The sequence below is a fragment of the Enhydra lutris genome, unplaced genomic scaffold (assembly GCF_002288905.1).
Source record: "Enhydra lutris kenyoni isolate GAN:26980312 unplaced genomic scaffold, ASM228890v2 scaffoldscaffold39, whole genome shotgun sequence".
Lineage (NCBI taxonomy): Eukaryota > Metazoa > Chordata > Mammalia > Carnivora > Mustelidae > Enhydra > Enhydra lutris.
Genome location: NW_019154123.1, coordinates 31,367,818 through 31,393,957, shown reverse-complemented (window position 1 = coordinate 31,393,957; position 26,140 = coordinate 31,367,818). Strand labels below are relative to the sequence as shown.

At 39.1% G+C, this 26,140-nt stretch overlaps 1 protein-coding gene across 1 annotated transcript in view; it reads right to left on the bottom strand.

Moving 5' to 3' along the window:
* LOC111155035 (ATPase 13A5) overlaps nucleotides 1–26,140 on the bottom strand; it is a 106,582-nt gene that overhangs the window by 3,258 nt on the left and 77,184 nt on the right. Inside the window, 6 exon segments of the mRNA XM_022515049.1 lie at nucleotides 912–1,000; nucleotides 7,723–7,925; nucleotides 10,514–10,688; nucleotides 18,992–19,064; nucleotides 21,712–21,808; nucleotides 25,905–26,014. Coding sequence (XP_022370757.1) covers nucleotides 912–1,000; nucleotides 7,723–7,925; nucleotides 10,514–10,688; nucleotides 18,992–19,064; nucleotides 21,712–21,808; nucleotides 25,905–26,014 — 747 coding nt within the window.

The window sequence follows — 26,140 nt, the reverse complement described above, 5'->3', positions numbered from 1 at the left end:
TCTTCCAGGTGTTCTGTGAAACAAGTCTGGCTTTTGATTTTTATCTCTGCCACCCTACATTCTTTTGCATTTCCAAGACAAAAGAGATTCTTCCAGCCCTCTCTGTTTGTGCTCAGGCTGTTCTCCTGGTTGGAAATACCCCTACCCCTTACCTAGCAAAACCTAGCCTATCCTCTAGACACAGATCACATTGTGCCTCCTCCATGAAGCCTCCCATGATAGACACAGGCCCCGTGAGAATTCCTCCTTCCTATGTTCTCACTTCTATGTTACACCCTCTTGAAGCATGGGTGGTCTTATGTCGCCACATCATCATATCTCTTGGGTGGGACTCATCTTCACAACAAAACTATAGATTGCAAATCAAGAGTCAATCTTTTTTTTAATTTCTCCCACAAGTCTGGCTCCAAGAACTGGGTTCAATGACCTCTTCATAAATTTTATTTTAACTCACTGCACCCAGATTAAATGATGTCCACTGAAATAAAACTCCCTGCAGTCGATGTCTGACAGAGAGAATATGATTGGCCTGTACGTCTACTTTTTCTTACTCCTTACAACTACATCATAAAGGATTTCTACTATATGTTAAAAAAACTAAAATTGAAGAATTAGTTATTATTGTGTTAATACATTAATTTATTATATCAGTATAACATGGAAGGATAAAATATCCACACATAGTATTTTAGGTGTGAAGAGATAAATGTCCCTGACTGAAAATATAGATCATCTGAAAACAATCAGAGGGTCGCATATGGGAGAGCCAGGTAAGCTATTTGTTGTTTTAGTAAATGAGAAGAGCCTCACAATATTAAAAGATCAGAGAAAATATGGTAATAATTAACGGTGCAGATATGGTTCCATCGCAAATGTGAGTCACTGAAGATGTGATAATGAATAGCTCTTACCTCCATTCCACGGTATATATCTTGAAAGTCAGAAAACAGAATGAAAACTGTGAGACCCAAGGCAGACATCAGCAGAAATGAAAATATATCTGAAGAAACACCAAAACATTATTTTTAGATGCTAAACGAATGTTTCATATAATTTGGCACACACACTGCAGAACCAATGATCTCTGTTGGGCAAATACCGGATACATCTTCAGATGTTTTGCTATATCCTCATATGCTTTAAAATATGTTCTAATGCTTACAAGACAAAGGCTGTATTGTAACATCATTCTTTGAAAGGCGAGGTGCAGAAAACTGCCAGTTAACTACGGTAAACTCCGGAAAGGAGTCACGTCAGCTGAGAAGTCCAGGGGGGCTAGGACATTCTGCAGGGACCAGCTCATGTAAAAGGTCCCCAGAGAGGCCCCAAATCACTGCACAGCCGTGCATGAACGGAGAGTCAGTCCCCTCGGCACCACTTCGTTCTTCCTTGTTGCCTACAGAATAAGGTCCAGGGTCTTCAACTGACGTTCAAGGCCTTCCCCAATTCAAGGCCTTCCCCAATTCGATTTCAGTCTGCCTTTCTGATCTGCTCTCTGATGGCTCTTCCTTATGTGTCTTAGGGAAGTTAAATCACACAGCTGCCATTTCCACGGAGGCCTTTGTTGACAACATACACTGTGTAGGTGATATTTTTCCTGTCTTGGCAAGTTCCACTTTTTCTTAAAAAAGGCCAATTCAGATACCACTTTTTTAAAAAGACTTCCCCAGCCTCTCTTACAAAGTTTTATTTCGTATGGTTATGGACCACTTTGCTTTGCCTGATCTTCCATTATGAATCTACTAGACTGTAACCACTTAAAAGTGTCTTTGTACGTGTTTTTCTAGGACTCTGAATGGAAAGAATGAGCAACTCTCCTGTACATCTGCTGGGTTCTTTCTTTCCAACCAGCCCAAATGGCTTTGCTTTGGGGAGCTTAACTTCCTAGGATGCAATGTGCCAGCACCACTGTTCTTAACCCTCCAAGCCCCCCAACACCTGTGTCCTCAGAGCTCTTGGGCACTTTGTAGATGGTGCCTTAGAAATGCTTTTGGTAAGATTAGCATCATCAGGCCAAAACAGTAGCATTTCATCTGTGTTGCCATGACATAAATGACTCTTACAAGCCTTAAAACTCATAAACAAACAAGCAAAGTAGGTTTTCTCTTATATTCTCTCCACCTCATTTATTCCAGTGTTTATGGTCTGCCAGCCCCCAACTTTGTATAGGCCTCTATAACCAGAAATCAGAAGTAACTGCCCCCTACTGCTGGCCTTATTCTACTTTTTTTTTTTTTAAGATATCAGAGTTCTGTTTTCACCCTTGTGCCCAACATGTGCCCACATACTTTTCCAAGCTTCACTTTATTTATTTATTTATTTTTTAATTTTATTTATTTATTTGACAGAGAGGGACAATGAAAGAGAGAGCACAAGTGGCGGGGCGGGGCGGGGTGGGGGGGCAGCAGAGAGAGAGGGAGAAGCAGGCGTTCCACTGAGCAGGGAGCCTATTATGGGGTTCGATCCCAGGATCCTGGGATCATGAGCCAAAGGCAGATGCTTAACGACTGAGTCACCCAGGTGCCCCAAAGCTTCACTTTAGATACACAACTAGATGCAGCACCTCGCAGAAGAATACTCAGGCTTGCTTGGAAGAGGTGTGAGGCAGACAGATGAAAAGCAGGAGCTGCAGGATTGCTTATTTCCCAAAATTAAGTGACCTGAATAGTTTGGTGATAAGAAGAGCCCAGAAAAGGGGCTGTGTGGAGTTTTCATTTATTCCATTGTCTCCATGTTGCAGGGACCCAGCTACTGGGAAGAAGAGGATGCCCCCCCAATGTCCAAGATGATGAAGGCCCGGTCATCACAGGAACCAACTGAGTGCTATGCACATCACACTGTCCTAGACTGATGATCTGAAAACCAGGCCAGGTGGGTGCACAAATGACCATTGTGGAAGCAAATGCTTAAGACCCTCATTTAATTCAGCTTTGATTAGAAAACATAATGAGGAACCGGATGAATGTTGCCTCCCTTGATCAATTGCTATTGATGAGGAAACTTGAAACTCTTTTTACATAGGTGATTTGGAAAGACAAGTCCTTGGCAAGGCACTACGGATTGTTTTCAGACCATGAAAGGGAAGGGATCGCAAATATTCATACCTACTTCCATAAAAATTAAATTTGTATTTTTTTCTATATCTCATCATCATAAAGTTGATCTCCTGTCCAAGGTTATTAAGACAGGTACAGACTTGTCTTTTTTTTTTTTTTCAAGATTTTATTTATTTATTTGACAGACAGAGATCCCAAGTAGGCAGAGAGACAGGCAGAGAGAGAGGAAGAAGCAGGCTCCCTGCTGAGCAGAGAGCCCAATGTGGGGCTCAATCCCAGGACCCAGGGATCATGACCTGGGCCGAAGGCAGAGGCTTAACCCACTGAGCCACCCAAGCGCCCCTAGACTTGTCTGTTATATCAAAATAAAATCGTTTGATATTTTAGTAGTAGTTCCAAGACTTTTGAGAGTATGTGATTTATTTCGAGATTATGTTGTTAAACTATTTGTTTATAAAACTTTTTATTTAAAATTAGCAGTTAGATTTGACATAGAACTTGAATTCACCCACAAACTCTAAGTCAATATGTTGTAACTAATCCAATTCTCGCTTAATTCAATTTATGAAAAAAGACTTTGTAGCTACTGTTCAAATTAAAGTGCTAGCTAATACAATATATCATACCCTCCTTACAAAATATATTCACAATTTTAAAAAGGGACTATAAGTGATTAACCTTAAAACATAAAGTGAAATCTTGATTGTTGTGAGAAGAGCTAAAGGCATTACCAAAATGGAATCAAAATTAAGAAATTTCATAAGAAATCTAGGAAGAAGTTTATAGAATATATAAAATTAAAAGAAGATATTAGCATGCTCTCAAAACCTTTGACGAAACAGCTATAGAGGAAAAAGGTGGGGTTGTGAAAACAAATAGAATGTAAATAATTACTAAAATTAGTTTAATGTAGTAAATGTATGTTTCTAATTTAGAAAGAGGAATAAGGCTTACTTTTCTAATATCTACGACTTATTTTGAAAATTAGAGGTTACAGGTTGTTCCATGGGATGGCATAACTGTAGTAAATTCTCTAAAGCAAAAATTTTATAGACTAGATTTTCTGATCATGATAATGAAAGTAAAAATTATTAACCAAATTTAAATGAAAAATCCTTTCCAACATAGAAATTTAAAACAAAATTCTAAACATCTGTTGGTCAAAAAGGAAATCAAGTCCATTTCATTTGTAAGCTACTGATAAGAAGAGTAGTAAGAGAATGAAAACAAAATCTCTTCCCACTTGAAGATGAAAAATCGCTATTCTGAAACTAGTAGGTCAAAGAAGAAATTCAATCATAATTAGACACATGAAAATGAAAAGAACGTAACCCAAAATATATTTCTTGATCTTGAATGCTTTTCTAATTTCATAAAAATAAAATAAAATGCATACATTATAAAGACAATTCAAACATTACAATTTTTTTTCAGACAAAGTAAGAAGGGTTGGAAAGAATGGGAAAAGCAAAAATTAACAAGTTAGAAAATAGAAGACAGAATTATTAAATTTTAAAGAAAACCAATAAAAATACATTTCTACTAAGAATAAATGAAACCAGGGAAATCAGAGGGGTAGAGGAGAGACTGTGGACTCTGGGAAACAAACTGAGGGTTTGGGAAGGGAGGGGGAAGGGAGAGATGGGTAAGTCTGGTGGTAGGTATTAAGGAGGGCATGTATTGCATGGAGCACTGGGTGTGGTGCATAAACTATGAATCTTGGGACACTGAAAAATAAAATTAAATTAAAAAAAGAATACATGAAACATAAGACATATAGGATGAGAACATTAAAAGTTAGAGAAGGCATTAAAGTTAAAAGAAAATACCACTCAAAATCTGATGCTAAGGTTTGATAATCTCAATGAAATAGAATTATCCAAACAAAAAAAAAATTTATTATTTAAAAAACAGTTTAAAAAGAAGATAAATCAATTCTTTAAAAAAAAACTTTCAAAGGAAGGATTTTGAGCCAGATGATATTACTGGGTTCTTGCAAACTGCCAAGGAATAGACAATTCCTATCTACAAAGTATTTTTTCTGGGAAAGAAAAAGTCGAAGAGTTTTCAAATCTAATACTCATACCTAACAAAACACTGCACAAAAACATCAGACCAATCCAATATAAAATTCAGACATTAAAAAACTATAAAATTCAATTTAGTAAGAGTATAATCCACCACAAATAAGTAGGGTTTGCTCAAGAATATGAAGATAATTTAATAATAAGTTTATTAATATAACAGATTCTAACGACGGGTCAAAAGGAAAAAAAAAAGGCATCACCATCTCAGTAGGTGATGGGAAGGCATTTGATGAAATACATCTCCTGTTCTTGGTTTAAAATGCACTTTTGATTTCATGGAAATAAAAAGGTATTTTCTTTACATGAACCAATATTGAACCAATATTTGAAATCATATTTACAGGTGAAAATGATTGAAGTATTTTTATTAAGGAGTAGAACTCTTTGCTACCAACACAATTATTTAATATTATCCTGAAAATTCTGGACTTTATACTAAGACAGAAAATATAAATAAGCAATATAATCGCTGGAAAAGAAGAAGAAGCATTACCTGCAGATGATATTAATTATCTTTCTAGAACACTCAAGAATCAAGGAGTAATAGCAAAGTTCAAAAAGGGTTCTGGATAGAAAATAAATGTAAACAACACTATAACTGTTACAGGTATTAAGGATAACCAGTTAAAAAAAATGTGATGAGGGTTCTGGGTGGCTCAGTGGGCTAAGCCTCTGCCTTCGCCTCAGGTCATGATCCCAGGGTCCTGGGATCGAGCCACAAATCGGGCTCTCTGCTCAGCAGGGAGCCTGCTTCCTCCTCTTTCTCTACCTGCTTCTCTGCCTACTTGTGATCTCCGTCTCTCAAATAAATAAATAAAATCTTTTTAAAAAAGTGTTTAAAAAAATGTGATGGGAAAAAGTCACTCACAATATAAAGAAAAATATTAAAAACACAAAATAAGTTTCTTAAATGTTCAGGATCTACAATGGAAAAAACAATAAATATTTACTGAAAGATGTAAAAAAAAACATGAACAAATAGAGAAGGATGGCATGTTTTTAAATGTGAGGATTAAATTATGTTAACAAATAATTTTTTCCCAAAGTATCAGAATTCAGAAAGGGATTTTTTTAAAGCCTTACAGTTTGTTATAGAGTTTATCTGGAAGGATGAATAAGCAAGAAAAGTAAGAAATTTTTGAAAAACGAAGAGTAATGAAGATATGCCAATCTTACTATTCATTAAAATTTATTATAAAACTATAGCTAAATGAATGAAACTATAATTTTTAGATCAAGAATAGACTGGTACATTAATGAGACAGAAAAGATAGTCTAGGAACTAATTAATTATATAAAAATTGATTTGTAGGTATATAACATATATAAATATAATATAGGGGTGCCTGGGTTGCTCAGTTGGTTCAGTGCCAACTCTTGGTTTTGGCTCGGGTCATGATCTCAGGGTCATGGGATCCAGCCTCAACGTGGGCTCTGAACTCAGTGGGGAGTCTGCTTGAAGTTCTTCCACCTTCCCTCTCCCTTCCTCTCTTCTCCTTGCCCCTACCCCCACAGTCTCTCTTCCTAGAATAAATAAAAATAAAATATTTAAATATAATATAAAAACTCACATAATATAAATTATGTATATAATAAAGCCATACATATACATGAATATGTATATATGCTAAGGGTGGCATTATATTTAATTAAGAAATAAATGATACAAAGAAATATTAAGTAATAAAATCTTCTGGGAAAACTAGTAATTACTTGAATAAAGTAGTTTGAGTTCTCAAACTATATGCCACTATTAACATTAGATTTTAAAAAAGAATGGATTAAAAAATATAAATAAGCAATTCAGAGAAGAAATGGTTAATCATATGAAAATATGTTCATCCTCACTGGTGACTTAAGAAATGCACAGAATGGTTAAAGTAACTTGTCCAATGTTATGAAGCTACTAAAGAGGTCAAGTTGTATCTGAATTGATTAGAAGGTCTTCTACATGGGAGCCTGTGTAGCTCAGTGGGTTAAGTGTCTGCCTTGAGCTCAGGTCATGATCCCAGGGTCCTGGGACCCGGCCCCACATGGTGTTCCCTTCTCAGTGGGGAGCCTGCTTCTCCCTATCCCCCTAACCTTTCTCCCACTCATGTACTCCCTCCCACTTGTGGACTCTCTCTCAAATAAATAAATTTTTTAAAAAAGAAAGTCTTACAAAATACCTTGACATATACAAATGTGCTTAAAATCGTTCTTGATGACTCACAATGGGACAGGACTCATGTGACCATTTAATAATGCATGTGTTTATCTGCCAATGAGGAGGTTACTGCCCATGCTTCTACCACCTATGAAAGTGTCTTTCAATACTCAATTAAAAAAAATTTAGAACAGAATTATATTTTTAATGACAAGGCAAAGCTGAGAAAACTGAATAAAATAATGAAAAATGTGGATAATTAGAAGGGGAACTTAGAAGAATAAATCAAGTCAAAACAGCATTATACAACCAGTGGAAATGCCAGTGCTCCACTTTGGCATTCAGCCATCCCTTCACCACCTACCTGAGACTCTGGGAGGGTGGGGAAACAGAAAGAAAATGTGAAAAGAAAAATTAAACTTCATATACTCACAGTTTGTGTAGATGGGTTTTCAAAATGGCTTTCCCTTAGAAAAGATAAACGCCACCGTGATGCAGTTGATGGTGGCGATGGGCCACAGTGTGGTACTCTCAAAACTTAAAATTGAACCAGGAATCAGAGTCGCATTTCCAGTCCCCTTTCTCTCCAAACTCACATTCGTTGAGAAATTACTTTGGTTGTCCAGAAAGCACTTACTACAAAAGAATTGCCAGCATTTATGGTATCTTTTATTCTATTTTTATCCAGGTGGTAGGGAAAAAAAAAAGTTTATCACTACCATGGGATCTCAGCTTTCAAATTGCTCCAGCCAGTAACTACCAGAACATATTTTGTTCACTTTTTGCAATGACAAAGCAGAAATAAAATTTAAAATAAGTCAAAATTATTCTTTGTCTAGCATTCCATTTAGAACAAGTGTTTTCTCTTCTGTGTACGAATGTAGGCCTACTGACTCAGGCCATCAGTTTGAATCTGCCCACTCTAATCCACTCTCTTACTGAGGATCCAAACATGACCCTCTCCTGCTTCTAAGTGTCTATGGCTCTATTTTGCTAATAAATTAAGTTCCAGCTTCTCAGACAAGCTCAGAAGATCTGTGTACTCTGGTCTCTATCGGCCTTCCTTCCCTTATCTTTGACAGTCTTCTATGCTCCTTATATTCCAAACATAGGAATATTTTCTGTTCCCCAAATATCACAGTTTGCACACATCTGGGTCAGGTACTCTATTCCCTCTCCACCCCTTTATCTGAAAGGCTTTGTCTTTAGTTCACTGGCAAGCATAACTACCAGACTCCATTCTTGTCTCTAGCACTGAATTTAGCTCACTGTTTTGCAATTATTCATTTGCATATTTTTATTTTCCATCTCAGGGATGAGAGTTCCTTGAATACGAACTGTCTCTTTTGGTTTTTTTTTTTTTTTTATTGTTTTACTCAAATTTACAAATCCTTAGCACCTAGCACAGAAATGCCACAGAATATTTGCTCAGAAAAGTATTTAAGAGATGGGTTTTCCCAGTCCAGATTGATCTATTAGCAATATTCATTTTTTAAATAATCAAACTTACAAATTAGTTTCTATCCACTTTCTTGTTCAGCTTGAAACTTTTTACTCTTATAACTCGTTATAGATTAAATTAGTTCCCAAGAAATAGACTTAAGTCTTTTAATCCTTGGTTCCCTAGGGTGCTGAGATGTGCTTTCCATTGAGCAGAGGTTCAGTGACTATTTGCTGAATACATTAATCATCAGTAGCCACAAAGTGTTTTTGCACAAAGGGGACAGATAGACCAAAGGCCTGAATTATAGAGTTTAACATAAAAGTGTATCTAATCTGTTATACTTACATTGCAGATAAGAAAGTTAAGGCATAGCATAGCACAGCCGTTAGTGATAGAGGCAGGACTACCTATTGATCACCCTTGGGGCTATACCTTCTTGTCCTCCAGATTCAATCAGAATTTTATCTCTGAGTACATACACTCCAATTAGGAGAAAAATCTTGTTTTGAGAAAAATCTGGTTATGAATTCTCACTCCAAGTAATACTTGAATTGCTGAATTTAGGATCTCAATGACAATCTTGGACATCATTTGATAGTTTTTAATCTTTCACTGATTCCTGGGGCTCTGGCTCCTTCAGGATCACAGTAGAGTGTGTGTAAAGGAGTTTGTACAAGTCTTACTTCAAAAAGAGATGCTCCTTTTCTGCCTTTCCTTTGGAGGTCAGGCAGGTTTTGTCAGAAAAAACAAAGTTTGAATATCTATGGCATAGTTCACTACATTTTACCTTAGTTTATAGTTAAAGACTTGCCCTGAGTCTAGTGTTCAGTTCAATCAGAAAAATGGTACCATCAACTAACATATTATTCATTTGAAAAATGCAAACAAATTTAAACAAATATATCTGGTAAAACAGGGGTCAGCTGACTACAGCTCATTAGGTCAAATCCAACTCAACGCCTCTTTTTGTAAATAAAGTTTTTTTTTAATTAACATATAATATATTATTTGTCTCAAGGGTATAGATCTGTGATTCATCAGTCTTACACAGTTCACAGCACTCACCATAACAAGTACCCTCCCCATCTTTGTATAAATGAAGTTTTATTGGAACATGGTCACAGCTACTTTTTTACACATTGTCTATGGCTGCTTTTCACTACAACAGTAGCACTGGGTAATTACAACAGAGATTGTCAGGTCCACAGAGCCTAAAATGTTTACTCTCTGACCCTCCACAAGAAATGTTTGCTGACCTCTGGTCTATATGATCTCCAAACCACCAGGGAATGAGTACATTCATTCAGTCAACCAGTGGTTGGATCTACACATCAACAACAAATGTGAAGATCTTTTCCCACCCACTGCACATGGCTCACCCCAGGACTCTACCCATTAACTGTGTCCTGTGTTCTATCCGGTTATTGATATTTTGCAGTGTGGAGACACAACTTTCGTTAATTAAACAGTTAGGGACAGGGGAGGGGGACAAAGCATAAGAGACTCCTAATCTCAGGAAACAAATTGAAGGTTGTTGGGGGTCAGGGGAAGGATAGGGTGGCTGGGTTATGGACATTGGGGAAGGCATGTGCTATGGTGAATGCTGTGAATTGTGTAAGACTGATGATTCACAGACCTATACCCCTGAAGCAGATAATACATTATATGTTAATAAAATAAAAATTAATTAATTAAGGGTATAAAAAAACAAGTTGTACAATGACATTGCAGACTCATTGTATCACCTTCAGAAAGGAAAACTAAAAAAACTGAACTTTACCTGTATCTGTAGACCTCACAATACCAGGGCTGCTGCTTCACATAGAGAAATGCACAGATCTGCACAATGCAGGTGAAACAGGTGTTCAAAAAGACTGAGAGCAGCAAAGGTGGAGAGAGGAGCTGTCCTGCTGGTCGGTAAGGAGCCAGCTTTGGGTAGGCATGAGTTGAACTCACTGAAAAACAAATGCATTTTCCCCTATTATAATTTCATTATTGACAGTAAAAATTGGGATGCATCTTATCTCGAGACTTGCATTAGGGTTCAGAGTCAGCAAACATGAATGAGGCTTTATATCTGGATAAGCACACTGCCTAGGTGCATATCCAATGCTACCAGCCCTTGACTCTTCCATGTTTTTGTTTCACCTTCAGAAATGAAAACCAATAGGTTTAGAAGTTCTGCTAATTATACATTTACCATGTTTCATGGTGCAAATATTTTCTCCATAACCAGACTGACCAGGAACGGTAGGTAAGATAGAGTGTGGCCTTTCACATGAATAAGCAGTACTATGATCTCTCAGTAGTGGTGGGAAGGTGAGGAGTAAAGAAGAGGAGCATAAAGTTCACCTGGGTGGTTCAGTCAGTTAAGCATCTGCCTTTGGCTTAGGTCAAGATCCAGGGTCCTGGGATTGAATCCCCTGTCAGGCTCCTTGCTCAGCAGGGAGCCTACTTCCTACTCTGCCTGCCTCTCCCCCTGCTTGTGCTTGTGCTCTCTCTCTCTGAAAAATAAATGAATAAAATCTTCAAAAAAAGAAAAAAAGGAGGAGAATAAGAGGCATCAGGCTAGATTAATCTTCATATACTGGTGATTTTTTTAAAAAGCACTCATTTTATTATTCATTCAGTCAACATTCTCTAAGTACTTCAGTGTACCAGGAGAGATGCTAAAGGTGTGTTCTGTTCCATCCTGGTTAAGTCATAAATGGAGAACTGCTAGAACACATTACACCTGGTCAGGGAAAAGAGCTCATAAAATAATCTTGCTTCCAGATAAGAGTGTTAAAATGTATTATAGTTTTGATCCTAAGGTGTTTTTTTTTATTATTTAAAGGTTTGACAATAGGCAGAGGTTAAATAGAACAACTATAAGAAAAGATGACTGCATTCTTCTTAGAAGTCACATATTCTAAAAAGCTGATGAAAATGGAATGTACTTTACTTCTTAGGGCATCACAGGAAAGAAGCATGGAAAGGTCAGGAATTAGATACAATGCATCCAAAGGTTTACATTATAGTCAGGTTTCAGTTCTTGTCTTCGTATCTATTGCCTTTTCCTTTTTTATAGCTGACCACTGGTTTCTTTGATGTAAAGAAGAAAGTAGGGTACATATGATTAGGTTTGTGTTCATGCATGTAGGGGCAAGGCAGTAGGAGCAGGTGTCCAGTTTGGGATGATAACACTCTAAAGTAGGTCTTCAGTTTTCTCAGTGGGTTCTCGGGTAATCACGTGGACTTTCTGGTACTTCATTTTCTCATGTAGAAAGTCTGTAGGAATGTCTAAATGGTCTCCAAAGTCTCTCCCGACTCATTTACTCTAAAACTCTATAACTATCTAAGGCTTTAGCTTTACTAATTTAAGCAGTGTTTACCCAGGAGGATGCTAGGCTACAGGCCATGGGGTATGCAGAGATGAAGAGGACATCTCATTTGCCCGGAAGAGCTTGAATTCTGATGGAAAAACACAGATGGGTTGTGTCATAAAGAATTTGGCCGACCTTTATTCCCAGTTCCTGGGATGTATCCTCTAAATTGTTGGGATTTCTTGAGTTGACAAAGTGTCTTTTTATTCATGGTAGCCCTGATGGTTTATGCAAACAAGATCACAGATGGTGGGCCCAAAGAAAGTTGGTGATAAAGTGATGACTCAGGATGGAACTGGCCAGGCCACAAAAAAAGCTAGAGATTGTGATCAACTTCATGGCCAATGATTCAACCAAACATGTCTACATAAGAAAAACCCAATAAAAATTCTAGACAAGACACCAAAGTTCAGGTGAGTACTGTTTGGTAATACTCTGCGTATTGTCGCCATGGATGTGCCAGGAAAGTAGGGCAAATGGACACCCCAGGAAGAGGACAATGGAAGTGTTGAGATCCTCCCACCATGGGATCCTTTCACCAGACCTCACCCTGTGTGTCTCTCCCTTTGGCTGGTTCTGATTTGTATCCCTTTGCTATGATGAAACTGTAATCCTATGTAGACCACTTTCCTGAATTCTGTGAGTTATTGATATGAATTACTGAACCTGAGGAGAAAATGAGAACCCCCATATTTGCAGCCAGCTGGTCAAAAATGCGAATGGGACCCAAAACTTATGGCTGAGGTCTGAAGTAAGGACAATCTTAAGGACATTGTGCCCTTAACTTGTGAAGTTTGGCATCACTCTGGGTAGTTGGTGTGAGAAGTCATTGCATGGCATGCAAGGAAGGAGCACACAGTGTGGCCTCTTGTCAATGCAAAGAGACTGTGCTCTGGCCACAGAAGGCAGAGGCTGCCATGCTTGGAGTTTTTTCCACATTCCTATACTCAAGGAAGAAGATAGCTACAGAGTGCATGAAGAAGCTGTGAGTGATGGAGAGAGGTGCAACTGTATCTCTATGCATTTGGCTCCACCTCTCCAGTCCTCCCTTTCTCAGACACTCACCGAGTTTCTGACTTTTCTTTTACCCAGACACTATACTGGCTTGAATTAATGGCCTCATGGTGGTAGAGTACATTTTACCAGCCTTTAATTTCGGTTTCACTGTGTGATTTTCTGAGGCCAAAGCAATGTTTGCAGAGGTTTCAGGTGTGTTTGTGTGGCCAGCCTCACTCCCTGTGATCACAGTGAGAGCATGCCCAAGTCTGTCATTCCAGCCTGGCTCCAGAATGAAAAATGTGGAGCAGACCTGAATGAAACCCATAGCCTGGACAAAGACTACCTGATCTACATCCCAAAGCTGATCCGATTCAACTGACCTAGATGAGCTGAATGACAGTCTATCTACAGAGCAAGAGTGGGTATTGTAAGCCACAGAATTCTGGGGAGAGGTTTGTTATACAGTATTATTGTGGCAATAGCTGATTGAAGCAGAGTCCTTACATAATGATTATTTTAACCCTTTCTATATTAAAAATTCTAATGCTTTCTGATAGAGAATCTGAATATCTGACCACACACAAACGCACACACACACAAAAAAAAAAAAAAAAAAAAAAGACTAGCATTTTAGGGCCCCTATTATGTTCCAGAGGCTCTGCGAAGTATCTTACAAACATTATTTCATTAAAAAGCAACGCAAGGGGCACGTGGGTGACTCAGTCAGTTAAGCATCCAACTCATGATTTCTGTTCAGGTCATGACCTCAGAGTTGAAAGATCGAGTCCTGCCTTGAGTTCTGTGATGGGCATAAAGTCTGTTTCGGATTATCTCTCCGCCCCCCACCCCCGCCTTTCTCTGACCCTATCCCTTGCTCATTCTCTCTCAAAATAAAAAAAAATAATAATAATACATTTTTTAAAGTAATGCAAAATAGGTATTTCATTTTTATTTTACAAGTGAAGAAACTGAGGTTCAGAGAAGTAGGGTCCCTTATTTAAAGACCCATAGTTTGTGAGCAACAGGGTGATAATATAAACTTAAGCCTGCTTAATTATAAAACCCCCCATTCTCTGCTCTATAGCACATTGCAGTAGCGTGGATTTCCTGAACTGAAAGGATAAAATGAGGAGCCCTACAATGCCAGCTTGTTATTTCTCAGCAGCCAGAACTTTTCTGAATAGTCCAGGTTTCCTTAAAATGGTGATGATATATGTTATCATACTGTATGCAGAGGAATGTAAGCCTGTGAAGTGCTCTATTTCATTCAGAATTAATCATTCCCTCCTCTGAGTTTCCACAGCCCATTACTCATTTTGCTGCTATGTAGTGAGGATGTCTTGCATTAAATCCAGTCATTTACACATGCACTCAGCAGACCGTGCGCTCCCCGGAGGAGGAAACCCTGTCTCATCCCACTTTCTGTCCCTCGCTGAACCTGGTACAGGGCCTGCTAAGTAGGAAGACATTTTCAAAGTCTACTTTTTAGTTGTTCAGCATCATTTGGATATAAGGTAGGCATGCTTTTCCTAAACAGTTAGCTTAGCTTTCTATAAAGGACATTTCAAGTCATGTACATCAAATTTTCAGAGGCTCCCAAACCCACCTAAACTACATGCAAAATTTTGAATGTGCCCTCATGAGATGTTTAAGGTGAAAAGATCTATGTCTTCCATGAGATTCTCCAAAGGGACCAAGACCCCAAAAATGTGAGGAGTCCTTGAAGCACTGATGGAATTTATGTAAGAGAGGCATTTATATAATGGATGGGTTCCCTCCCACAGTCTTCTCTGGATACTGTCTCCTTCCATATGCTGAAGTGGTTGGCCTAAATTGAGCTAAATTACATGACCTCATCTTTATTTCTTAGAAGTGGACATTTTACCCAAGTTAGGTCAATGAATTTTTCTCTCCAAAATATTTGCAAAGGAGACACTGAGAGGCTGAGCTAATTAGCTGTCCAAAGACAAACAGAAAGGTTATGGAGGTTCAATAGTAGAGTCACCATTTAGGGTCATTTGCAAGGTGAATGAGTAGAAGTCACACAAAAACAGTAAGAATAGAAAGAAGAAGAAAGAGATAAGATGGCCTCTTGGAAATAAAAAAAAAGGTGGCCTCTGTTTTCTACTCTTTAGTGCTCTAGACCTGCTCTGACCCCAGGTGCTTCTGAGTTTCTATTCTCAGATTTTTTTCTTTTGAGAATTATGTTCTTAAACATCCCCCTACTTCTTTTTTCTTGATCTAATTTGAGTGGGTTTTGTTAAAAAGAGTAGAGATGCAGCTAGAACAATTTCCTTTTAAAATGACTTTGGTAACTTTTGGGGTCAAATTGGGCTTTAAGACATACATTTTCTTAATTGAGTTCTCTGACTTCATTTTACTTTTCTCCTTGATTTTCCTTTAACATATTATATCTTGTCTTATTAGCTGCTTTTGTGTTGCCTTAAAACCTATGGAAACAAGACAAAGTATATCTAGATAAGCAAGTACCTAAATTAATTAAATATATTATGGTGTTGTCTTTGTCCTATACTAATTCAGGCTTGAGGTCAAAAGCCCTAATCCCGGAACCTGGAAAGGCAGGCTCCTTGGTGAGGGTGATTTTACATTGATCGTCCAATTGCCAATGACTACTAACATCCACAGATGAATGTCCACAGTTTTCAGCCTGGAGGTCAAGTTCCGTGATCTGATCTGAACCACCTTTTCAAATTTTATCTCCTGCTGTTTCTTTTCACATACCCTACAGTATGGTCAAATTGAAAAACTCATGTCCCAGCTCTCTCTTGATCATGCTGCTTCATTCTACTTGAAGTACCCATCCTTTAGGAAAAGATTTTTGAAATCCGTCCATCTTTTTCTATTTTGATGCAAATGTTACTTCTTCCACGAAGCAGTCCTTAGTATTTCTCTCTTTTCTCCATTGCTGGCTCTTCCCTAACCCCAGATTTTCAGCAACAATCTCTCCTTTCTCTGAACTTCCAAAGCACCTGTTGTTTCTCTCTCACTCTCACCAAGGTGCCTGCCTTTTTAGGTTCCCACATTAGGGCTTTTGACCTCAAGCTTAAATTAGTATGAAACAAAAACAACACCATCATGTATTAATTAATTTATATACTTGCTTATCTATATATAGCCTATCTTGTTCCCACAAGATTTTATAATCTCTCCTTTCTCGGAGCTCCCAAAGTATGCATTGTTTTCTGGCACTTATTACTTTTGACTTGCATTTCCTTATTCATGTATGTGAATCCCCCACTAAACTGTAAACTTCAGTGATCAGGCCTTTTATGTCCCAGACACCTATGTGCCTAACATATAGTAGGAGATGAACACATCTAAGAGGATATTAAATGGGGCTTTTCCTTTGTTTGGGCCTTTCCTTGCTGAGCCTTATATTTGCTGACCATGAATGGTAAATGCTAACTGAATGAAAAGAGAGATGATGGCCTATTTCCATTGTACCCACACAGAGGGATCCATACTGGTCCCTCAACTGTGAGCACGCCCCTAACCCCAAGCAATTACCTATGTGCAGAATATATAAAACTATAGAAATTATTAAGAGATTTTTTTAAAGGGAATTGTGAAGAGTAGCGAGAACTGTGATTTTCTTCCTGGCATCATTCCAATCCAAAATGAGGGGAGGTCATAAGAACCCCCAGGAGAGATAGTATTTTTGGAGATGGAGATTAGCTTGCTCATTCTGGTTGCAATACCAGAGGGAAAGACAGAAGACAGCAGTGAGAGCAGGCTACATCCACTATCTGGTAGGTCAGGTAGAAACAATGGAAATGAGCCAGGCTAGAGTTGTCTTGGAAGGACTCTGCCCAGTGTGGGTAGAGGGCCGAGCAATAGAAAAAGGCTTCATGGTGCATACCATTAGAAGGCAGCTGCTCAGAGGAATCCTGAAGAGTCAGAGAGTGAGAGCACCACCCATGTCAGGGATTCAAAAAATTGAATATTTTTAAGTAATTTGTATGATTTACTTGTGAACATGAATTTTAGATGGCTGCCATGTTAGAGGGCACTTGACAGGACAGACTACAATACCCCCATGTAAGTAAAAAGTCATTTGCTCTTGTTGCTCCCAGAGTCCCTGAAGCAAGAGTGGAGAGCAAGCAACACAAGCAAAGTAGAGACCATGGCCTTCTCTCCCATTGCTTGCTCCAAGGTCAGGCTTGATCTAGAGGAAGAAAAAGTCTGAATTGGATGAAAACATGAAATGTTAGCTTACAATGTCTAGACTAATGTCTAAAGATGAGATCATTTTAATACCTGATACTGACCAGGAAATGATCTGCCTGTGGGATGACTGGGCTTGCAGTGATGGAAAAAAAATAGTGATTGAAGGCAGAGGATAAAAAAACAAACACTGAGGTGCGTGGGTGGCTCAGTCAGTTAAACATCCAACTCTTGATTTTGCCTCAGTGTTGTGAGACTGAGCCCCTCATCAGGTTCCGTTCAGCTCAGAGCCTGCTTGAGATTCTCTCTCTTCCTCTTCCTCTGCCCCTCCCCCCGTCTCTTTCTCTCTTTCTGTTTTTCTATCTCTCTCTCTCAAACAAGTAACTAAATAAATAAAATCTTTAAAAAAATACCCCAAACACACTATCCATATTTTTGGATTTCTAATCAATCTACTTGTACTTAGTCTAATTTTGTTCAAGGGTTCGCTGAGTTAGCCAGTCATTTCGAAAGAAGAATAAAAGACAAGGTGCAAGGTGATAGCACACAAGGTGATAGTGTGGCACACTGCTGTACACATCACATGCCTTGTTTTGTCTGATCCTCTCAACCCTGGGAGGACATCTCATATCAGGAAATTATTTCATGAATAGTTTGCCAAAGTTCGCAGAGACAGGGAGTGATCAAAAATGGCCATGGCCTTCTCCACCATGCTACCGCCTTCTAGCTTAGCTCCTAGAACTTCCTGGTGTATTTTGGGGTTTTTTTTTTAGCATCATCGACCATGTTCACAAATAAATCATACAAATTACTTAAAAATGTCCAACACTGCAAAAGCAATATCACCAATTCAAAATGTTCCAGTCATGTGACTATTAATAACACGCAGAAAAATATGTTAATGGACTCTGAATATATATTTCAGCCTGGAGAATCAAAACTGATGTTACTTACATCTCTAATGCTGGTAACTTCTGTCATCGGGTTGATATAATAAACGATTTCTCTATCAGTTTCATGTTTTAAGATGTTACATGAAATTCTCAAGGTTATTAATATCCTGCATTGCCTGATGTTTTATCTGTTAGTTTTCATAACACTTCCATTGTTGAACAAGGAAAAAGAGATGACTATGTCATTCTTTTTCTTTGCTCTCTGTTGAGGTAGTCACCTTTCTTGCTTATTAAGAGTTAGTATGAAGCCCTGAGTTCTTTGATAGGAAATACTTTATCAGTGTCATCTCAAAGGAAGGAAATGAGCAATAGCTACTGTGAGCCACACCTTGCTTTTGATAGAATTCCTAGAATTAAATGCTAGCATTTGTTTTCACATGTCAAAGACCTAGCAAAAATCTGGTTTTATGTCAATGTGAAGTATAGCTGAATAATAGAAAGTGACCTTTGGGTTTTAAAGATTTCCCTTTCTAGATTTCTTGTACATTTTTCTATGTAAAAGACACACACCTATGAAGAACTCAGAATACATTGATAATTTATGAGGTAAGACCTATTTGCTACCAGGATGTTTTAGTGCCAAATCTGAGGACTTCAAGACTCAACTTACTCCAACACCTCTTTCAAAAAACTCACAGGTGATGTGGTTTTAGTACATAAAGGTGCATCTTTCTCAGAAGCTTCGGTTTGTGTGAGCATTTCTGGAGTGTCATGGATAAATAAAGATAATTCTGTTTACTTTGCTAAAACACTTACTTGTTAAACAGACCATCAAAGTAATGGCTATGTCTTGCATGAGGTACTGGTAATTCCCAAAGAGCTGTAGTTGCTGAAAAGGAAATTAAAGTAAATATAAAGGGACACCTGAGTGGCTCAGTCGGTTGAGCATCCAACTCCTGGCTTTGGCTCTGGTCACGATCTCAGGGTCATGGGATTGAGCCCCACCTCTGGCTCTGCATTCAGTGCAGAATCTGCTTGAGATTCTCTCTCTCCCTCTGCCTATGTCCCTCCCTCTCCAGGCTCTCTTTCTCTCTCTCCCTCTCTCTCTCTAAAAATAAATAAATAACTAAATCTTGAACAAAAAGGAAATGGAAGAGTTGCTTCTGACATTGCAGCATTGTTATCACTGCCAAAACTCTTTCTGAAAGTAGTCAGGAAGCAACAGTTATTTTTCTTTCCTCTTTAAAAAGGAAGTAATTTACCTACAACCTTTAGCATCTCATTGGAGAGAATGAAACCAGATGACGATTTTTGCAGTGTTTACCTTAATTCCATTAGCAATGAGAGTCAGCCAGTTGGGAAACACCCTCTTTATTGGCCACAGTAATCTGGCAGCTGCAGTCTCAGCCTGGACAGTTGAATTCTCAACATAAGATACCCACTGGGAACGTCAAACTTAAAATTTTGAAATCCAAGCCACGAATCATTCAACAGGTATTACTCTCCATCTTTATCCATAGATTGAGTTCACAATATCATTCTCTTGGGGTTCATTCACTTTCACAAACTGAACAAGTACCCCCTACCCCAAGTAAGCCCATTGCAGACTTCAGCCTGGTATGCTTGACTTCCTAGGTTTATATAGACACAGAACCTGTCTGAAGTTACGTTTATGGAGTCTTATATAAAGGTCAACTCATAATCACCAGAAACTTACTTTGCAATACCTGTTGCAGCCAGCTGTTTCTCTGCTTCATGGCTGCTGACTGAACACTAAATTATGATTTGAACCATTGGGGACCATATTTATGCGAATAAGAAGTATTTCTGGATTCTTAGAGTGTGAACCCAAGACCCTGAAGTTTCTGATTAAAGGTTTTTTGTGGGGTGGGGTGGGCACACCTCGGTGGCTCAGTTGGTTTAAGCATTTGCCTTTGGCTCAGTCGTGATCCCAGAGTCCCAGGATTGAGCCCCGCCGTCAGGCTCCCTGCTCAGCAGGGAGTCTACTTCTCCTTCTGCTCTCCACCCCGCTGGTGCTTACTCTCTTTCTCTCTCTCTCAAATCAATAAGTAAAATCTTAAAAAAAAAAAAAAAAAAGGTCTTTGGGGGACACTTTTATTTAAGCCTAGACCATCAGAGTGAATGCCTGCAGAGTGGCCTATCTCCATGTGGACATGACTTTATGCATAAAGACTTGGAACTGAGAAGTCTTTCATATTTTTGAGAAGACATAAATTGTTCCTCATCCCCATAAATTGTTCCCCAAGGTTCTCACCCTCCAACTCTCTCTCTGTCTTCCTACATTTCTTCCTCATATCTTTTCCTCTCAGAATGCAGGTGAGATGCAACAGGGAGAAATTTCCCAAGGCAGCCTTAGTTTTTGTTCTAGAAGCTGCTTTTCTAGAACTATGGAGAACTTTGGAAATCTGCCAACCTGATTTCCCAGAGGCACATAAGGGCTTGGCCAAGGGCAAAATCTAAGGTGTTCTTAGTGATAGAGGTAGAACTTGAATCTAGTTTTCCTGACTCTTAACCCAGGTCCTGTTTCTAATCTGCCTGGTTGCCACTTAGCCCTCTGTGTATGATTCTTGCACACAACAGCCCACCAGATGCTAGAGGCCTGTGGTCCTCTCGTTCATCTCTCAGATGTCTCAGAAAAAAACAGTATAATAATTGCCTCCTCGAAGTATTCCCTGAGGCTGTTGTATCATCTCACTGTAGAGCAAGCTATGACTGAATTAATGAAGATTACTTTTGACTTCTACATATTTCTTCCATACAGTTAGTTAATTTTAAAATGTTCATTTTTATCATTTAATTTCAAAAATCTTTTTAAAAATTTTTTAAAATAGGGACACTTGGGTGGCTCAGTCAGTTAACTGTCTGCCTTCCACTCAGGTCATGATCCTGGGGTCCTGGGATTGAGCCCCACATCGGGTTCCCTGCTCAGTGGAAACTCTTCTCCTCCCTCTTCCTCTGCTGCTCTCTCTCTCTCTCTCTCTGTTAAATAAATAAATAAATATCTTTTAAAAAATTTTAAATACTAATCCTTTGCTAATGACATGTCGAAGTGTGTACGTTCTGACCAGGTTCAGCAGTAAATTTCTGGTCTGGGAGTTTTTCTAATTCTTAGTGCTTCAAGGTCAAATTCAAAAACTTCTCTTTCTTTTTATCTCCTCTTAGTCTTTTGTCAAAAATATTCCATAGTTGGAGACTGATGCATTTCCTGCTGAGTTATATTTAGGCTGTTCTGAAGCTCTCTTCATATTCCAAGTAAAGAAATAGATACTTGAAGAGGTCAAGTGTCTCCAGTTATCTAGAAAAAACAACACTCCTAGAAAACTGATCCCTAGCTACTTATTTCTAGCTCCATGTGTCATGTGCAATTATGCCAAATTCCCAAGTTTGCAGACATCTATTTTGAGAAATGTCATTTATTTATAAAACATTAAATCCCATGTAGGAGCCACACCCCAAAGAATAAACCAAGGATGTAAATGCAATTAAAACTGGGAAGAAATTATTGAGGTTCATACCCAATAGAGCAGTGAAGTACCAATAAACTGGATTATGCCATACATGGTCAAGTATTTAAATACCCCGAAGGATGAAACCAGAGCAGCTCGGCCTTCTCTGTTTGAGAAAAAAAATAAAAATAAAAATAACTGGTTATGCATGATATACATTTCTTGATCTCTTATATTTCAGAGTTCAAGTTTAATAGCTTGTTGATATACATTCACTTAATCAGTGATTCATCCTCTCGATTATTTATTGAAGCGCTCATTTGCTCATTCATTCTCTGCTTCAATCATGACCTCACTCACTGACTCATGCACGCACTCTTATTTAGGGCTGATGAGGTACCAACATTCTGCTTAGAGTCGTGGAGGATATAAATGAATCAGGCACAGTCTTTATTTTCAGTGAATCAAAAAGATTAACACGGATATTATAAACACAAAACATCATGATAAGGTGCAAAATGTCAAGCTTTGACTCGACTGTGACTCGTTACATCCTAACAACTTGCTTCTGAGAACTGAACTGTGTACGTTTTAGAGTCCCACAGAGACTTCACGCTAAAGGACAGGTGTTCTCGCATATTAGGAAGCGTGGCTATGACTCCAATATGTGAGATGAATGGGGTTTTGTTAGTTTCAATGCTCCAGGAAGATCCCATGGTAATAATCTGAGCTGGTGTGGAGTTCAAAAGACATAAAAACAACAGTAGAAACTGCAGGTTAAAAAGTAAGTATTTCCTGGGGTGCCTGGGTGGCTCAGTGGGTTAAAGCCTCTGCCTTCAGCTCAGGTCATGATCCCAGGGTCCTGAGATCAAGCCCCGCATCGGGCTCTCTGCTCGGCAGGGAGCCTGCTTCCTCCTCTCTCTGCCTGCCTCTCTGCCTACTTGTGATCTCTGTCTGCCAAATAAATAAATAAAATCTTTTAAAAAAAATAAGTATTTCCCTTTTAAAAATGCTGTTTGAGCTTTTGTTCCCTTAACTGAGGCTTGGTTCAGTGGTGGGTGATGGCAGGCAAAGAAGACAGGGTGGGGCAGGAGCTCACAATGGAGAAGTGAGGAAACCTGGCAAATAACCCCTCCTGTAGCCTGTTCTTGTCATGACAGAAGTGAATTCACATGGGAGGCAGCCCACGTCCTCCCTCCGTGGCATGGACATCTGCACTGCTTGAACACTTTGTCAAAAGAAGGGGTACCCAAGAAGGAAAACCTTAAAAGCCAAACTAGTAACTGCTTCACCTTAGACACGATAAGAAGGTTTGGGAGAGATGTGCCAGGATGCCTTGGCCAGATGTTTTCCACCAGTTTTAAGGCACTGCCTTTTGTTTTCAATGCAGAATGGAGCAACCCACAAGCTGAGGAGGGGCCAGCATGTGAAGCCTGGACCGATTTCTCACATAAACATTGTGGTTTCATCCTTTTGTGTGTACCTTTCCAGAAAAAAATGAAAGCACCCAGATTCAAAGGCAAGTGCAAAAAGCCATTTTGAGGAAAGTATAAGGGAGGTTTGCACAGGCCTCCAAAATTACCGCTATTCCTAATGATGATGAATTTTAAGAAGCTAACTCATCATTTATGCATTCCACAGCCATTCCTCGAATGTTCTGATGTATCCAGCTTAGTACTGGGCATGATAATACAAAAAGGAATAAGGTACAGTGCTTGTCCTGAAGGGCTTCAACTAGAGCAACAAGTCAATCATGTTTCAAAAGATACAAACGAGAACCTGTGGATCTACGCATCTAAAACTGTACCTCAATGCCCCTTGGCGGGGGGGATGCTTTCCCAGGAATAAGCATGCATCAAGGATATCAAGGGTAAAATGAGCCTAACAGAGCTGAACCATATCTAATTTTTATGAATCTATGAAATATAAAAGCAAAAAGCTTCTACCCTGAAGTCTTACTAAACCATCTGCCACTAGAGAAATTTTACATCATGACTTGGATCTTAAAATACTACACTGCATTCACAAATGCATTAGGTCACATGTGTGAGACAGAGCATCTGAAGTTCAAATGCTACTGCCTTTGGATGGATCAAGTAGGCACTTTGTGCAACTTTCCAAGAGTTTAAACTCTCTCCACACTTGGCACTCCAGCTTACCCCGCATAACTCCCACCTGAGAAGCTCCTTAGCCCAACTGGGCTATTGGGCTTCTACACTCCCAAGTCAAAGCCCCATTGCTAAACATGGCTCTCCACTTCCCCAACCTGGAATATTCTCCCACCTCCTTCCTGTTTACACATGTTCTGTCCATCCTTTGAGTTCCAACTCCCCTGCTGAAATCTTCCTTTCTGGCTTAAGTCATCAACCTGAACTACTGGAAAAATTACCATATTGTTAGGGCATTAATTCATTAAAACTAATTTGTTGAACCCTTCTCACCTATCAGGCAGAAGAGTCTCTGTTCTAGGATTAGATTTCTATCTATCTGTACCTTTACTAGGATGTGAGTCTTTTTTTTTTTTTTCAAAAGATTTTCTTTAATATCATAAAATATTTTCATGGACAAGTGAGCTAGCAAACACACATGCACCAATGTGGCTTTTGACAAGATACCCCCCTACCCCCACCCCTCCACTCCCACAGCAAGGTGGACATGAGATTGGAGAAATGAATACAGCAGACGATACAGAGAGAAAAAAAAATTGATAAAAAGTATAGAATAGAACGTTGTGCTTGGTTACTGTCCTATATCACAATAAAACAAAACATTTTGGTGCAAACAGTTAATTTTTCCTCTTTTCCATTTAAGTCTGGTGGAGAAAAAAATACTTTTTCTATAATAAAATATGTGGTTTTTTTTTTTGTTTTTGTTTTTTTTTACTTTTTTAATGTAACTTTTTTTTTCTTTTTTGCAGAAAATAATTTTGTAAACTGTCACTTTGCGGGCAGGGAGGCTCGATGCCACGTGGGTCCCGGCTCGCCCGGTTCGAGGCAGAGCGCGGAGACCACACCCGGGCAGGAGAGGGGGCAGCGGGGGCGCAGGGCAGGGGCAAGATTGGTCTCATCCTTCATCCACCACATTTCCAAGCACAATATTTTAAAAAGCTCCATGAGTTGTGTTGATGATGGAAGGCATGATCTAGGGAAAGGGTCCTGGGCACTGTCATTTTGTAGTTGCCATGATATAAACCAAAGTTAAGACAGTAGAGAGAATAAGGAAAGGGCTTGGAGAGAGTCTCTGAAAGATCAGGAAAACACAATGCTCGCTTGGCTGTGGACGAAGAAGGGAAAGAGTTCAAAATGCTCTGAGGTTCTCAGGGCTCTAAGAACCAGAGAACACAGGAGTTAGGAAGAGGAGATGTTCTGGAGGCAGGGGAGGTGCTGATGTTTCAGGGTGTGGAAGGACACAGGTACACGCAGCCTGGGATCAGGTAGATGTGTCAAGCTATCTGGCTGCTATGTAAACAGACGCGGGTGTGGAAAAAATTGCGCTGGAATATTTAGGCGAATGACTCCTTCTAGTAGCTGTCCATTCAGACACACAGATGCACCAAGGGACATGCTGGAGAACTTCATGATCATCCTTTTTGAATAAATCTCAAGTTTTGGTGCTTTCAGACCAGTGGCTGTGAATATAGACTGAAGTTACCCCACCGTGTTACAGGTGAATAAGATTTGTGAACAAAACATAAAACTTAATATTTTATTTTTAACTACATTTCAAATATGAATAGAGACAAAATCAGCAATGAGAGTTGAGTGGAGGTGAGGGAGCTACTGTGAAAATCAAGTTTTTATTCCTTAACCTTCCCTCAAATGTAGTCTTCCATGTGATCATTTTGGATTTTCGCTGATTTGTATCTTGGAGATGTAACACTATTTGGGGAAGTTACCTGATGCAGTGTTCCCTTTGTGCTTCCTCACCCACCCCAATCCTAGGGAGGAAGGTTCCAGTATACAACCAACATATAAAATAAGGGAGAGAAGAAGTAAGAAATGCAACTGTTTTTTAAATATCAACTCTACCTTCCAACTATTTGCATGGCATAGGCTTTCATCTTGTAAGCCTCAGCAAAAGTCACTTTTTGGGTGACTGTTACCAGCATTCCCAAGCACTGATGGTCCCTTAATTGGTGCTCTGATAACATTTTACCCATACCTCTGTTGGGACATTTATCGCTTTAAATTATGTTGAATTCTGCCCAGAGTCAGACAGGGAGCCCATCAGTCATGAGGGTGGAAGGGGAAGTAGTGGCTTACTTGATGAGCTGAGGCACACACTTGATGTTGGCTATTTTCGAGGTGAAATGGGAGGCCACAGATGCTTCCTGCTCTGACAGCGAAATGCCTGCATGAGCCATTTTCAAAGCCTAGAATGACAAGTCCACATTATATCCCGGACTCCTCAGGCCACGTTCTAACTCTTCCAACTCCACGAGGCTATTCTTCACATTGTCAAGTTTATAACACTGTAACCTTCCAGTCCTGGGTTTGTG